The sequence below is a fragment of the Paralichthys olivaceus genome, chromosome 13 (genome assembly GCF_024713975.1).
Source record: "Paralichthys olivaceus isolate ysfri-2021 chromosome 13, ASM2471397v2, whole genome shotgun sequence".
NCBI lineage: Eukaryota > Metazoa > Chordata > Actinopteri > Pleuronectiformes > Paralichthyidae > Paralichthys > Paralichthys olivaceus.
The window spans coordinates 24012735-24027098 of NC_091105.1; the positions used below are offsets into that span (position 1 = coordinate 24012735).

At 41.6% G+C, this 14364-nt stretch overlaps 1 protein-coding gene across 4 annotated transcripts in view; it reads left to right on the forward strand.

Moving 5' to 3' along the window:
- Positions 1 to 14364, forward strand: part of LOC109632016 (intermembrane lipid transfer protein VPS13B) — a 313199-nt gene that overhangs the window by 254046 nt on the left and 44789 nt on the right. For all 4 annotated transcript variants that reach the window (XM_069537175.1, XM_069537173.1, XM_069537176.1 and 1 more), the window contains exons 42-46: positions 3171 to 3367; positions 5021 to 5202; positions 6146 to 6366; positions 6480 to 6611; positions 11425 to 11586. In XM_069537175.1, the coding sequence (XP_069393276.1) occupies positions 3171 to 3367; positions 5021 to 5202; positions 6146 to 6366; positions 6480 to 6611; positions 11425 to 11586 (894 nt within the window). The remainder of the gene's footprint in view (positions 1 to 3170; positions 3368 to 5020; positions 5203 to 6145; positions 6367 to 6479; positions 6612 to 11424; positions 11587 to 14364) is intronic.

Genomic DNA, 14364 nt, shown 5'->3' on the forward strand with positions numbered 1-14364 from the left:
GAACCAGAAAGAGTGGCGGGTTATTTTAGCCAAGATAACTATTATTTTAGTGGGACAGAGCTCATGCCAGAGCTGCATTAGTCACAGCTAATACACTATGAAAATAAAAGACTGTCCATGTGGTTAATTTGATCTTGAGCTCTTACACCTCATCCACCAAAATTCCAGCCCTTCTAAAGTTTGGCATTGCAGAGGAAACAAAAAAAAAGATGAGCGCAACAATCTCAGCATGGGCTTATTCTTGATTTTCCACACTGATTAATGTTAACGTATATTAGCCCACCTGAGACAGCACTGCAGGAGTCATTTTCAGAACAATTTTCATTACATCTCCTGAGTAAACATTTGCTCAAGCTGATGTCAATTCAATTTGTCTGCTGGCTGATAAGAAGTAGCTAGCAGTGGATTTTTTAGACATATAAGCATCAGTGAAATAACAGAATACCTAATGGCAGTGTTGATATTGTTAATAAAAGTAATGGCAGACATGGCTGTGGATGTCAACAGCCGCAGCCTCAGAAGGAGCTCAGGGAGTCTTCAGTTGCAGAGACATATTTAAACTTCAGCGGTGATCACACCTGGGTTGATCATGGAAATTGAAATTACTTCTATATGTTGTGTATTTACTTTAGTAAGCCTGCTTTGACGTAGTATTTTAGAGACTGTGATTGGTCTGTTGATCCCAAAAAAGTTAACCCATGTTGATAATAGTTTGGCAGAAAGATTGGTGGGTGACATGGGTCAAAATCAGAGATGCATATACACAATGGCTCATACGGGCCTGAATCTAAATATATTAGTTTGGAATGTATATGCTGCTTTAAAAGTCCTTAACTTAGCCTTTCAGACAATTTGACCCACTTTCAAAATGTGAATAAAAAATTTAAATAACATTTAAGATTATCCATGGACTGATATTTTACCCTGAGGTCTCGCTGCCAGAAGTGCTTTGTCGAGTGCTTGAGTAAGAAACCCAGATTGGGCCCATCTAGCCAAGGGAATGTCAGCTATTCATGGTTACATGTTGTTTATCAGATAAGGTACACACACACAATCAGGCAGCGGAAACTGACACTGCCCAGACTGTATCATGCACTCACATACATAAGCACACCTGTGTATACACATGTATACACGCGTATTGTCTTTCATACGTGCAATTACACATAGTCATCCTCTTGAACACATATATACAATAAGCCTGACATATACACAGGTCCCGTCTCCTCCCAAAAGCCAGTGCCAGACGTCCAACTCAACATAGCTAAAAGATTTAACTCTTTTTTTTTTTCCATCATCCCCACAACATTTGATGCACTGGTTATTGATTTCATCTTTACTCTCGTCCAAGGCCAAGACCGCAAGTCAAAGGAAACATGACGCAAATTCAACCATGCAAATGTATTCCACTGTACCATATATGTACCTCACCTATTCATTTCTCCATGCAGTCATATGTATAGAATATCACAGGTGGAAAAAAAACACACTTTGGATTTTAGCAGTCGAGTTCTGGGAATTCTCTGTGGACTTTCTGTGAGTTTCCTCTTCGGTGGCTCAGTGTGGGGGTTGCGGGTGCACAACTCTGTCAGGTACAATTATGAGAAGTTGATTCCAGGAAAACCAGTGTGGCATTTTACATGATGTAAGCTAGGGTTACTTCATCCATCAGGCCCACACATATAAATGTGCGGACACATACTCACACTCTTTGTGCACAATGCTTCCCTCACGTATGTGTACACACTGGCCTGTTGATAGTCCTGTGATTTTGGTAATTGTCCAGGGGGCTTCATACCTCTGGTTAACTGTTGGATTGTCACAGACACATGTGCACAAACAAATGCACTCACCACACACACACACACACACACACACACACACACACACACACACACACACACGTACGTCTTACAGCCTGGCATCCTTCAGGTGTGCTCCAGAGACACCCTGCCACTACTGATTCATCAGTAGCTGAGATTTGCAGGTGGTCATGGGGACCTGAGCACCTGGTTTAGTTCACACAGGAGCACCAGACACATTTATGCTAATTTTGGTTCAATCTGAGAGGAACCAATGGAGCCCTACCAGTCATCACATAATGTGAGAACACTCACATAGCCTGATTGTTATTCAGTGTGAGAAACCGCTCGAGGTCTCAATGTTAATGGGAGTCTTGTAGCATACAGTTGCACTGTGTTTAGTTATGCTGTGGTCATGCGGTGTTGTTATGGAGAGTTGTTGTCTGGCTGCGTTGGTGGTCTGCGGTGAGAGTGTAATTTTTTCCAACTAGATGAGAAATTAAAGTTTGTCTGAAGTGAGTAAAATTCAAGGTTGTAATACAGACGTCATTAACATTCAGTCCCTCGTTCCCTCTCCAAGGCAGGGAATCCCTGTGTTTTTAAAACAGGTCAGTAAAGTATCAGTGCTTGATGATTAGCAGACCACTGCAGTCGCTTAATGCTTTATGTTGAACTTGGGAATCAACCGCACTGAGTGCAATAACAAAGCCTTACAGTAATCTTTGAGCAGATGAGTAAGCAGGGTTACACTGGGAGGGTTACAATAGTCCGTCTGGACCTTAGCCTTAGCTTTAAATGACGAACATCTGATGAACACAACACTAAGATATTCACTGGTGTCCATCAGGAGACTATGGGTCTACTGTAAAACACTCAAGCAAAATGCTGTCATCTGATGAAAGGAATATATGTGGGCTCCATTGATAGTATGATGTCCTCAACAAAACCACGCATAAAGAGGTCCTCTGGGATGACACTGATTAGTATTCAGATATATTCAGCAGCACAAAGACCTTTTAGAATTACTGTTTTAGTTGAAACTTTGTTTCAGTAGTTGCAGCATTCTGTGTCACCCTTTAAGGCTGCACAGGCCATTGTCTGTCCTAGTGCCGCCTGAACAAGAATAAAGCCACCACACCTGTACAAAACTTTGCTGTTTGATGACTTTATTTTAGTCCAGATGAATTGTTGTACGAGACATATGGTCACAATGTTTGCTGCAAAAATTAGAAGAGTGCAGAGCAAGAAAATGTTTTTTTAGCTTAATCTTCATTAAGGACTTGACATTTTTCTCTGCTGGATGCTGCTGGAGGAAAATACATATTTGAGGGTCATATTTTAAGATCTTTACTGTGTCTTTCTGTCCAGGTACCAAGCAGCCTGGAGTACTGGGATGAGCTCCAGCAGGCCTTCGTTCCATACCGGGAGTTCAGCCTGTCAGAGAGCAGTGCTTGCCAGCTGCAGCTCCCCAGCCTCAGCCTCACCGACCAACAGAAGGAGCTGGTGGCTTCAGACCTATGGAGGATAGTCCTCAATAATAATGGAGAGGGAGGAGATGAGCAAAGGTGAGGCAAAAATCTACATTTGATCTTTTTCTCTTTCTTTGTGCTTCAAGATACCCGTAGGTGTTGTGTCCGAGTCGTATATCAAGAGAGCATGTGTATGCCTACACATGGATGTGTGTTTGGATCTCCAACACATATGCCGTCCTGTGTGAGGGAAAGCAGAGGGAGAGAAAGTGCACCCAGGCCGCTGAGCACAAAGAGCTAGTAATGTGTCCCTCGCCCCACATCTGGTGTGCAGGAACAGGGAGCGGGCTTGGAAGGCGTTCAGATTGGCCTAATGAGATTTCCCAGCACACCAAGTGCCTGTCAGGGCCCATCCGGATTCCTTCCTGCTTACCTTGAGTGTATCTAATCGAGGGGAAGCTCACGGGAAGCAAGAGGAGTAAAGCCCCCTTTGGTTTGGCTGGGCCAGGGAAGGCCTGGGTTGGGCTTGGTTGAGCTGGGATGCAATGGTTTGGAGTAGGCCAGTGATCTAACACCTCAGTGAACATGTTTTTACTGCCTTCTTCTCGCTACCACTGCTTCCTCTCTTCATCTCCCTGATGTCTCACCCAGCATACTATTACATCTTCTGGGCTTCACCCATCTTTCATTTATTTAGTCTTTTTTTCCCTCATTGTTTCCTCATCTCAATCTACTCCCCTCCTTTTTACCTCCTCTTGGGATTTAGGAAACTTTTAGTGGAAGAGAATTGCCAAGCCCACATTCTGTGTGGCTTAGAAAGCTCCAGAGGAAGAGAAAGGAAAGAATAAGAAAACATCCAAGAGAAGAAACAGAGAAAAAAATCTACAGAGCCAGATTCAGTGTAAAGCTAAATATACATCTGTGCTTCATTACAATCATACTCCAAACACTACATTTCCTTTATGTTTAAATTATTTGTCTTTTCTGATCAAAATCGATTCCCCTTTCCTCATTCCCTCGTTTCATCTGCCTTACTTTAGTTTCCACCAGAAAAATAACTTGGCTTCCCTGCCAACTGGAAGTAATGAAAATTGTCAACATATGATGCTTATCTTTTTAAGGAGCACTCTGCTGCACCAGCATTTTTCAGGTCTTGAGCGTTTCCTGCTGTAGCTTTTATAGTGGATCATGGTAGTAGCAAATTACAGAGCAAATGGTCATTCACTTCAATTACGTTCCATTCAACATCATCAACCATGACATGCAATTAATATCTAGAGATTCTCCTGGAAACTGTGTCAGTAATATTGTACCTAAACTAAGTGGCTCAGACAGTGAAGAGGCCCCCTCCACATTGTCTGAATAATTGTAGCGTTTGACTCAGAGTAGGTTTCTAACATGGATGCCACACAATTTCTAACTGACTGGGCAAGAGACAAAAGCATTCAGCTACTAATAAGAATCAGACTATTTTAATTAGAATGAATTGAATTCTTGTGGTCATTATCCCACAGCTGTGTCTGTGGTTTAAATGTTATAAAAGAAAGTTTAAAAAATCAATTAATGAAAACTGTCAGATGCTGACTCAAAATCCTACATAACTCACTTCCACCACTATTATTTCCATATGACATAATTTCATATTCACAGGGTTCCATATCTTTCTTCATGTCTCTCCATTTTCAGTGTTATTTCACAGTTACATATACTACAGATACATTTTCTCAGCTCTCTGCTTTATCTCTCCAGTTTGGATAGTGAGTGTGGGTCCCAGGTACCCTGCGATCAGCTGGTGTCTCCAATAGCCTTGGCAGCTTGCACCCGTGTGGACTCCTGCTTTGCTCCCTGGTTTGTCTCCTCCCTGGGTGTCTCCCTACAACTGGCACAGCTGGAAGTTCACCTCTGCCACCACCTAGAACAACTGGGTACAGGTAGGACACCGAATTCACAATCACTATTATAGCTGTTGGAGAAAGTAACTTAAAACCAGTTTATACTTTATTGGTGAGAGAAAAAAAGTTCTGCCTTCTCTTTGTTACTTTGCTGGATCATGATTTAAGCAAATTACAGAATAAATGCCTACTCAATTCAGTAAAACATTTGTTTTGGACTGTACATTTTTGCACATATGAATAAGATGTTTGGATTAATTCAATTCAATTCAATCTTATTTGTATAGCGCCCAATCATAATATACATTATCTCAAGGCATTTTACATAAATGGTAAATGGTTTGTATTTATATAAAGCTTTTCTAGTCTTGATGACCACTCAAAGTGCTTTATAGTACAGTTTGCTATTCACCAATTCACACACACACATTCATACAGTGCATCTATTAGCAGCACTTTTTTGTTCTATGAGGGGTAATTCAGGGTTCTGTATCTTGCCCAAGGACACTTCAGCAGGCAGATGGGGAAGTTCCCACAATGAGCAGCACTTTGGTGACTGTGGAGAGGAAAAACTCCATTAACAGGGAGAAACCTCTAGAAGAACCAGGCTCAATGTGGGCCGTCATCTGCCTCGACCGGTTGGGGTGAGCAGAGAAAAATGGGGAGGAGAGGAGAGATGGGTAGAAAAGAGGGGAGAGAAGAGAGATAGTGGGGAGGGGGAGAGAGAGGTGAGAGAGACCGGAAACACTGGAGCACCAACATGTATCAGCTTTGACTAGTTAAAAGGATTCATGCATTTTATTTCGGGGCAGCTGGCTCAGGGGTACTGAAATGCACTTTGAATGGTCATCAAGACTACAAAAGAGCTATATAAATACAGACCATATACAGTTTTAGCTTTTTTACCCCTGTAAAGCAGTTTTGTTGTTTGTGTCTTACCCCTGAAAGCCTTTAGTAAAAATAAAATCACTCTTTTTTTAAGTTCCATCTCGGCAACTTCGACCTTTCCTGCCAGACAGGAAGTTACCACAGGAGCAGGAGTTCATGGTCATCGGTGCTCGGGAGCCAAGGGTCTTCTTGCGCCAGTGGAGCAGTGGACCACGTCACTGTCAGGAGTTTAGCTTTTCCACCCAGGTGGACTGCAAGCTGCTGGAATACAGAAATTTAACACACCTCCAGCTTCTCCAGCCTTGTGTACTACAGGTAGAGCTCAACCGTATTGGGTTTATTACTATATGCTCTGTTAATATACAAAGCTCCAGAAAATGTGGAGAAAAAGAACGGATATTTAGAATCTGATTTCTTGTATCTTTCAGGGTCAGGCTGCAGCCACCAGCTGCGCGGAGAACACCACGTTGGATGTGAATGTGTTTGTGGACCCGGTGTTTCTCAATATCAGCCAGTATACCATCCACACCGTGGACACTGCCCTGCACAGCTGGCAACAGGTGACAAGAAGTTCAAGCTATTGAGAAAGCCACACACCTTTATATTGCATCACACTCCAAAGAATACAAAAATGTATAAACTTCATGAACTGACATGAAAAAATCCGACCAGTGATAAAACATTCATACTGATTTTACAGCTTGGAAATAATCAAACGAGATGTCCTGAAGGCTAAAGTTGTCCTTCAATTTCCATGTATTGTTAGTGCCAGAAGCCAAATTGTCGGTATCTATATGTACTGAGGTAGTCTCCAGGCTCACTGCTGCAAACGAAGCACATTTCAGGGATAAAAATAATCAGTTATATGATCGATTAGGCTGTGAAGTATTGGAGGATGACTTGTTGACTTGACATCCAGAGTAGTGCATTCAGACATGTAAAGTAAGAAGAGATTGTTGAGGTATTTGAATTGATGTTTGATATTTGGAGGCAGGGGCTAGTAAACTTGTGGGGGAAATCCATTGAAATGTTTGCACATTTCGAGAATGATACTGAAAGACGACCCTTTGTCCCAGGTGGAGTATCACTTAAACAAACTCACAACAAAAGGCATTTTATTAGAATTGTTTTTGGTTGTATGCCAATAGTAACGTAGGATGGACCTGCCTTTCAGTTTTCAGTAAACTCTGACTAAGAGACTAAAGTGTCTCTGTTCTTGGGCGTCTATTGTCCTCGTCATCTCTCAGTTCTCAGCTCTCAGCTCTCAGCTCTCAGCGCTGCCTCTAGTAGCCAGGATATTTGTGTGTGAAGTAATGCCCATAAAAACATGGTAAAACTTGAGTGGTTACACCTGCCAAGATTTGATCTGGCCCTTGTCCTCCACCCACTCTTCTACTGTATATACACACAAGCGCACACACTCACAGACACACTAGCCTCTCTGGCTTTGTATGCCCTATCATGGTGGCTCAGCTGTGGCTCTGCTGACTCATATATTGGCCTCTGGAGAGTTGAGATACTCTCATGGTTTTACATGCACGCAGACTCTCTCTCTGCCAGGTGAGAGAAATAATAGTCCATGTTTTTGTGGAAACAGCTGTGGTCTGTTACCTGTGAAAAATCAAATCAAACAGGTTGTGTAGAATATTCTACTATAAAATTATTGTTTTGGCTAGCAGATTAATACATTTGTTTCGCTTTAATGGTACTGACTCATCAAATCCATTGGATGGAGGGTCATTCTTGACCCATAGCTCCATCATTGCATCATTTAGCACAATTGAGTGAATACTCCTTATTTCTGCTGGTTAATTCAGCCATAAATAAGACTTTAGGGCATTTGTGGTGTTGTCATTAAAGCACATATTGCAGCTTTACTATTTGTTTTGGGCATGTTATGCATTCAAGGTAACCATTATTGGCTTTATCCAAAATGCCAAGTATGATGAGTTGGGTTACAAAGTGGTTATACACTCTCAGCCAACGTTTTTGAATGCCCAGTGTCTTGAAACCCAAAATAGAGTCATATAATGCAAACACGCACAGAATACCATTCTACACGTGTACACCACACAGTTAACTCTCAAACAGACACTCAAATTAACATGTTGACTGGAATGAGATTCTTGAAATTATTCACCCTGCTGTATCTTTTGATTGGTGTGAAATGCAGCAGCCTTGTCACTTATTCAGAACCTTTCATCTACCCCCAGCCTTCACCACTATGCTGAACACAAGGGAAAAACACACCATAATTATAAGGCAAATGTGCTGCATGTGGGTATGGTAGTTTTGTTATAGGGGTAGAGAGAGGTCAAGTACAAAAGGCTGATTCTTTATGAAATGGTTTGCTTCAATATTTGGTCCATCTCAGAGTAACTTGTGAACATTTCAATTATGGAAAATATTGTTTCCCTTTTTGGGGTTTTCACTGAAACTAAATCTTGTATGTGGTGAACCCTGGATGGCTGTGATTAAGCACAAGATGTCTGGTGGTACAGAGATGGTTATGAAGGCCAGCACAATTAAGCTAAATATATCTTTGATGTGATCAAGGCTTACATTCCAGAACCTCATGCACAAATTGTCCATGCATAGAAAAACTTGATCCTTATTGAAAACTTAATGAGAAATGTTAACAGGCTCTGTGTCCCTCTGGAACAGAAGGATGTATCCCAACATGTGTAATTGTTTCAGTGATTTTCATGTTTCCTGGTGTCATGGCTGGCAGACATGCATGATGTGATGTGGCCTGCAGGGTCAGCATTCAGCCGTGGAAAAGAATTCTCTGTAACCACACAATTGAAACCTCACAGCCCAGGCATGGTCATACCAGACCACCACAACCAGACCAGCTGGAGCACTTTCAGTTTAATAGCAATAAATAGGAATAAAATACACTTCTTGCTGTATGGTTGTAATTTACTCACTTAATCTGTTATAACACATAGCTGATTTCACGATAACACTGATGCGTTTGTATCCATGACAACATTACAGTCACCTTTCTCGTTGTCATACATACTCATTGGCTCAACGCGACAATGTATATTCCATCTATTATAATAATCAGGATGCCTCCAAGCCATTGGCTCACCTCGACTCTCATGCTGTACTTCACAAAAGTTCCAATGCCAGTGAGATATGATCATGGATTATGGTCAAATTAAGCTTTGGTTTCATATATTATACATTTCATAGTTTCTAGGTTCTGATAAAAGCAAAATGATTTAGGAATAGCATTTTTGTCCTATTTCCTTGGTTCCCTTGCACTCAATAGCCCCATATGGGCACAACCTCAGCCCCCCACCACTTTAACCTCAGGGCCCATGCCTCCATTTTCAGTTCTCAGTCCCCAGCCCCACTTTCGATCTGTGCTCCCCCCCAGCTCCTAACCCCAGGGAAGTGGCTTTGGTGGAATGCCACACAAAAGCCCAGTAGTATTTACACACTCTGCTTTCTCACAGTGTTCACAGGCGAAAAGTTTCCTCCTGTTATTTTTTTCCCCTGCTCTTCCCATGTTTGAATCATTCTCCTTTTCCCTTTGTAATTGCAAAGAAAGTGACAGAGAGATTGTTTTCGTGGTTGTAGCAGATGTGTGAGCAAGGGTCATCTGTATAGGATTATATAGGTGATTTTAGACCTTATTAGTGTTTCATTCTGTCCCTTTTACAGGTTTCACAATTGGCTCCATGGTGTCTTGTTTCATGTGTCTTTGTCTTGAGTGGGTGTCATTATTTTCAATCTGTTTTATAGACATTTTACTGTACGTTGTCTTGTGTCAATGTTTGCCACTCTGTAAAAACTAAAGCCATATAGCTGGATGGATTATTCCTAGAATCTGTCTAATGATGAAGCTGTATTCTCCTCTTCAACAAGGAATATTTGTTGTCTTTTAAATATTAAGATTAAATATAATTATATTATATTAATATTGGTCCATTTAAAGTCCCTGTATAAACCTGGAGTGATCATGATTACTGCAGGAAGCTTTTCTAAGGTGTGTATCGTGTTGCCTCATAAATCAGAGCAGAAAGATGATACCATCAAAGAGTGGGCTTAGCAATGGCATCTTAAGATGGCAGCAGGAAGTTTGTAAATCGCAGTGTTGAATTCAGAAGGGAGCATAGATAGTGTTCCACTATAAAACTTGAAATGTTTTTTAACCCACTGTCGCAGCTGTCCCATCTATATTTTCCTCTCTACCTCCCTCACACACATCTATCATCACGTTTTTAATGGTGTAAACTATCCCATCGGTTTTCAATAGCATCAACAACCCCAGGACCCTGAACGTGCTTGGCAGTCAAACTATGAGATTTTACTGCCAGCCTCTTTTAACCATCAACTATCAACCCCCTGCCATTTAGAAGTGTACAGCAGACTGGGGTCCCCCTTTGTTGGGATAGTTGAGTGGTTATTGAGAAGCTGTCTGAACTTCAGTCATGTGTGTCAAGAGTCAGGGAGAGGTGTGCAGGAGAGATCCCATCAGGACCCGAGAGCCTTTGGAAGGAGCCCAAGTGAAACTTAAACATGCACTTGCATCACGCTCTATTCAACTCACATTCACACTATGTGCTGTTTCTATATTGTGTGTTTGAAATCTAGTATGTCTATTTCAGGGAGTTGACACACACCCTCTCCCTGTTAAACCAGTGTTTTCAATAGTAGGCCAATGAGCTCTTCTCTCTTGCATGCAAGGTGACGTGAGTGGACAGCATCCCTGCGCAACTTGCATGACTGGATTTTTCTGTGAGGCTTTCTCATTGACCCGTTGCTGGAGTTGGGCCAGACTCCGCCATACTGTTTTCTTCTAACAGGCCACAATATACTGATGACTCTTAGTAACAGGAATGCACTCGTAGTTGCCCACTTTTTTCAAAGCACAGAGGTAATGGTAGGAAAAAGTTACTGAAATCTCTGAGCCTGCTTAACTTTCCCAACAACCAACGTATAGCTGCTCGAAGAGGGATGTGAAAAAATTTGCTTTGGCCTCGAAGCACAGTCCAAGCTGCTCCAGCCTGGATAACTGTCGCACTGTGATTTGATTCACTCCCCTGCTGAGGTTGTATTACTCCAGCAGATGATATCACTCATCTCATTCCTCTTCTGGCTGACTGCTGCACTACCAATACTACAATAACATTTTTTTTGTTAAGAAGACATACATTGTTGACATCCGTATATAAGTTCTCATATACACACACACACACTAGAAATATACTGTCCATTATACACCCAGCCTAAACATAAACACCTGGTATGCATGTACTCTTTCGTCACATGCTCCTTTGCTCACGTCATGTTCTTTGTCCTCCTCTTCATCCACCCGTACCCTCCACCTAACCCCTCACCCCCACTGTTATCCCACAGAATGGGAACCCAGAGGCTGAGGATCTGGTCTACAGCCACTATGTGATCTGTAATGACACCCATGAAACACTGCGTTTTGGTCAGGTGGACACAGATGAGAACGTGCTGCTCGCCAGCCTCCACAGCCACCAATACAGCTGGAGATCCCATAAGTCCCCTCAGGTAGTGCACTCTCTCACACACACACACACACACACACACAGGTTACATGGCCCACTGCATGGGAAATACCTAATGGTTCTCATTCGTCTTTGTTGGTGCTTTCAGTAGATTCACTCAAGTATGCCTGTCCAAATACACACAAATTTATAACACTCATCTATATACACAAAGAGATGAATGCCCTTAAATATACTGTATGTACATTAAACACACACACCCACACATATATATATATATATTATGTACATACAGTATACACAGTATAGTGTGTTAACATGGTTAAACAAGATTAAAACAATATACACATAGAAACATATGGAACCCACTTAAACTTACACACACTCATTCTGGACCATGTTGTCTGAACACACATACATTGCTTGCATGGGCACTCTACCAATAAATAGAGACTGACCTACTCATACAAATCCACACTCATTTACTTTAGCATACAAATTCTAACCATGGGCTCACAACAGTATGTACTCACACCAGACACACCATCACTAGTGTGCAGCCACCATCTTGGTGCTTCTATTAGCTCTCTCAGACTGTGCCCTGACAGCACTGTTAAAGAAGATTGATTATATTTAACCCTTTGTGGTTTTGAGGTTGAGTGGAGGGTGGGCTGGCGATCCATGGCATATGTGTGTGTGTTTGGTGCGCACATGTTTCAGGACCCCCATGTGTTCCATAGAGAGTGAGATAGTCAAGCTTGAGAAAAGACATGGCCATAATTGCTCACAGTAAGTCAGTAAGTCAAGTTGTATTAATCATCGACCGTGGTTAATCTGTGCTCTTACCTCACTCTCGCCTACATGCACACACACTCACGCACATGTGAGTGAGATGCTCCAAGTCTGACATATTGGCATAGCACATACCACATCTCATTTAACAGTGAGTCAAAATGACCTCTGTATTTTTGGGAATGCTTTGGAAGAATGATTGTCCGAACAGGCCAAATATCATCATAGATAGGAATGTGATTTCAAGATGGTTCTGTCATATATTATTGCATTATGTGTTTGTGGTGTATGAAATATGTGTTCTCAAAAAGACCATGATTTGTGAAACAAACTGAATATGAAAAAGTGCAACTTTGCCAAAAACACTCAGCTTACTTACTGAACTTGATGATAAAATGCCTGCCAATGTGTCCGCCTCAGCAAATTGTAGCACACACTCCTAATTACATTTCAGGGTTATAAAAATAGTGACACTGATAAGAGAAAGGGTTGTATTTCTTTAATGGTTACTTGGTCCTACAAGTGTGTTTTTGTAGCTATTACAAATCAGTTTCCAGGCGGAGTCATAAGTAGCTGTACTGTTTTGCTAATGTCCCATGATGGCTTGGAGTGTCTAAAACAACTCTGATCACCATGGGCCATCATTTCCCATTCCCCACACCCACCCCGGCCAACTCATCAGGAAACCTTTACTCTTTGTATCTCTAAACCTGCTCTCTACTTCAACCACAAGACCTTCTTCTAAGCCCCTGACCTTTTGCTTATTTGTCAGTTATATTAGCCACTTCACGTCCTCTCCTGCACTTAAATCTGTCCATTTGTACTGTTATTGTATATTTTCACTCTTTTTTTTACCAAAGCTGTGAACTTAAAACATAACATCTCCTACAATCCAGTCCCCTCCTCTCCTCCCACATATCCAAACCTTGTCCTAATATCTCTGATTTTCCACTGCCACTGGGAATTGTTATGTTCTTAATTATTTATTGGGTCTTGATTTGAAAACCTATTAGGGACAACAACTCACAGTGTCTCCAAGAAGTGCCAGTCCCATTACTGGTTGTTTGAATAATACATCTCAGCTCTGTGGAGAAAGACTTGTCAGCTGACTGCTCTGTCCTCACATTGGTGCAGTCAGCAGACCTGAGCTTTCAACCATTTTCAAGTTGTCTGAATCCAGTCATTTCATTTTTTTGCCATATATCTTGTACATAGCCTCACCCTCTCCTCACTCCCCCAACTGTAATCCCTCCAAGTACATCAGTTAACACCTTGCAGCTTTGGATCTACAGTGCAATTAGCTCAGTTGAATTAGGGCTATGCTAATGCAATGCATATTGCTGTGTGTCTTTTTTTGCTGTGCTCTGTAGGGACCCATTAGGCCAAAACTCATTTAAAGCCACAGAATCTCTACCAGCACTAGTAAACCTCCGGCCTCCGGCCCTTGTACAGCCCACAGGACTATTTGATCTGGCCTGCGAGACAGGTCGTAAACACAAAAACAGAAACTCAAAATACAAAAAAAATTCTCATGACAGCAATTTTTGTGTGATAAAAGAACATAATGTAAAAATGGACCAATATGTCCTTCAGGGTGGTCCTTTCTGGCAGGTCACAGTCAAGTTGAATGCAACTCATATGTTCTTCTCTTGTGTCATCACTGATGAGCATTGTGGCACTTGTCTAGAAAAGAAGAGTAGATTGGAAATTTTGCATTTTCCAAAAGAAAGCGTCCAACAAGCAAATTGTGCCTAGTTTGCAGAGATACACAGTTATGAAAATTACCAATTTCAGGTATAACAGCCAAACTGGATGAATTGCAAGGAGAATTGTGCTTGGATAAACTTGACTATCTTTAGCATAGTTTCACAAGACCACATTCTGAAAGGAACAATGTTATCCAGTCAGCAAGCTGAGAGCAAAGAAGCTGAAACCTCATTAAATGTCCGCATTATCCTACTCTGCAAAACAAAAGACTGCTACAACATTTGAATGCTGGTGATGTTGCAAAACTCCTTTAGCATTTGTC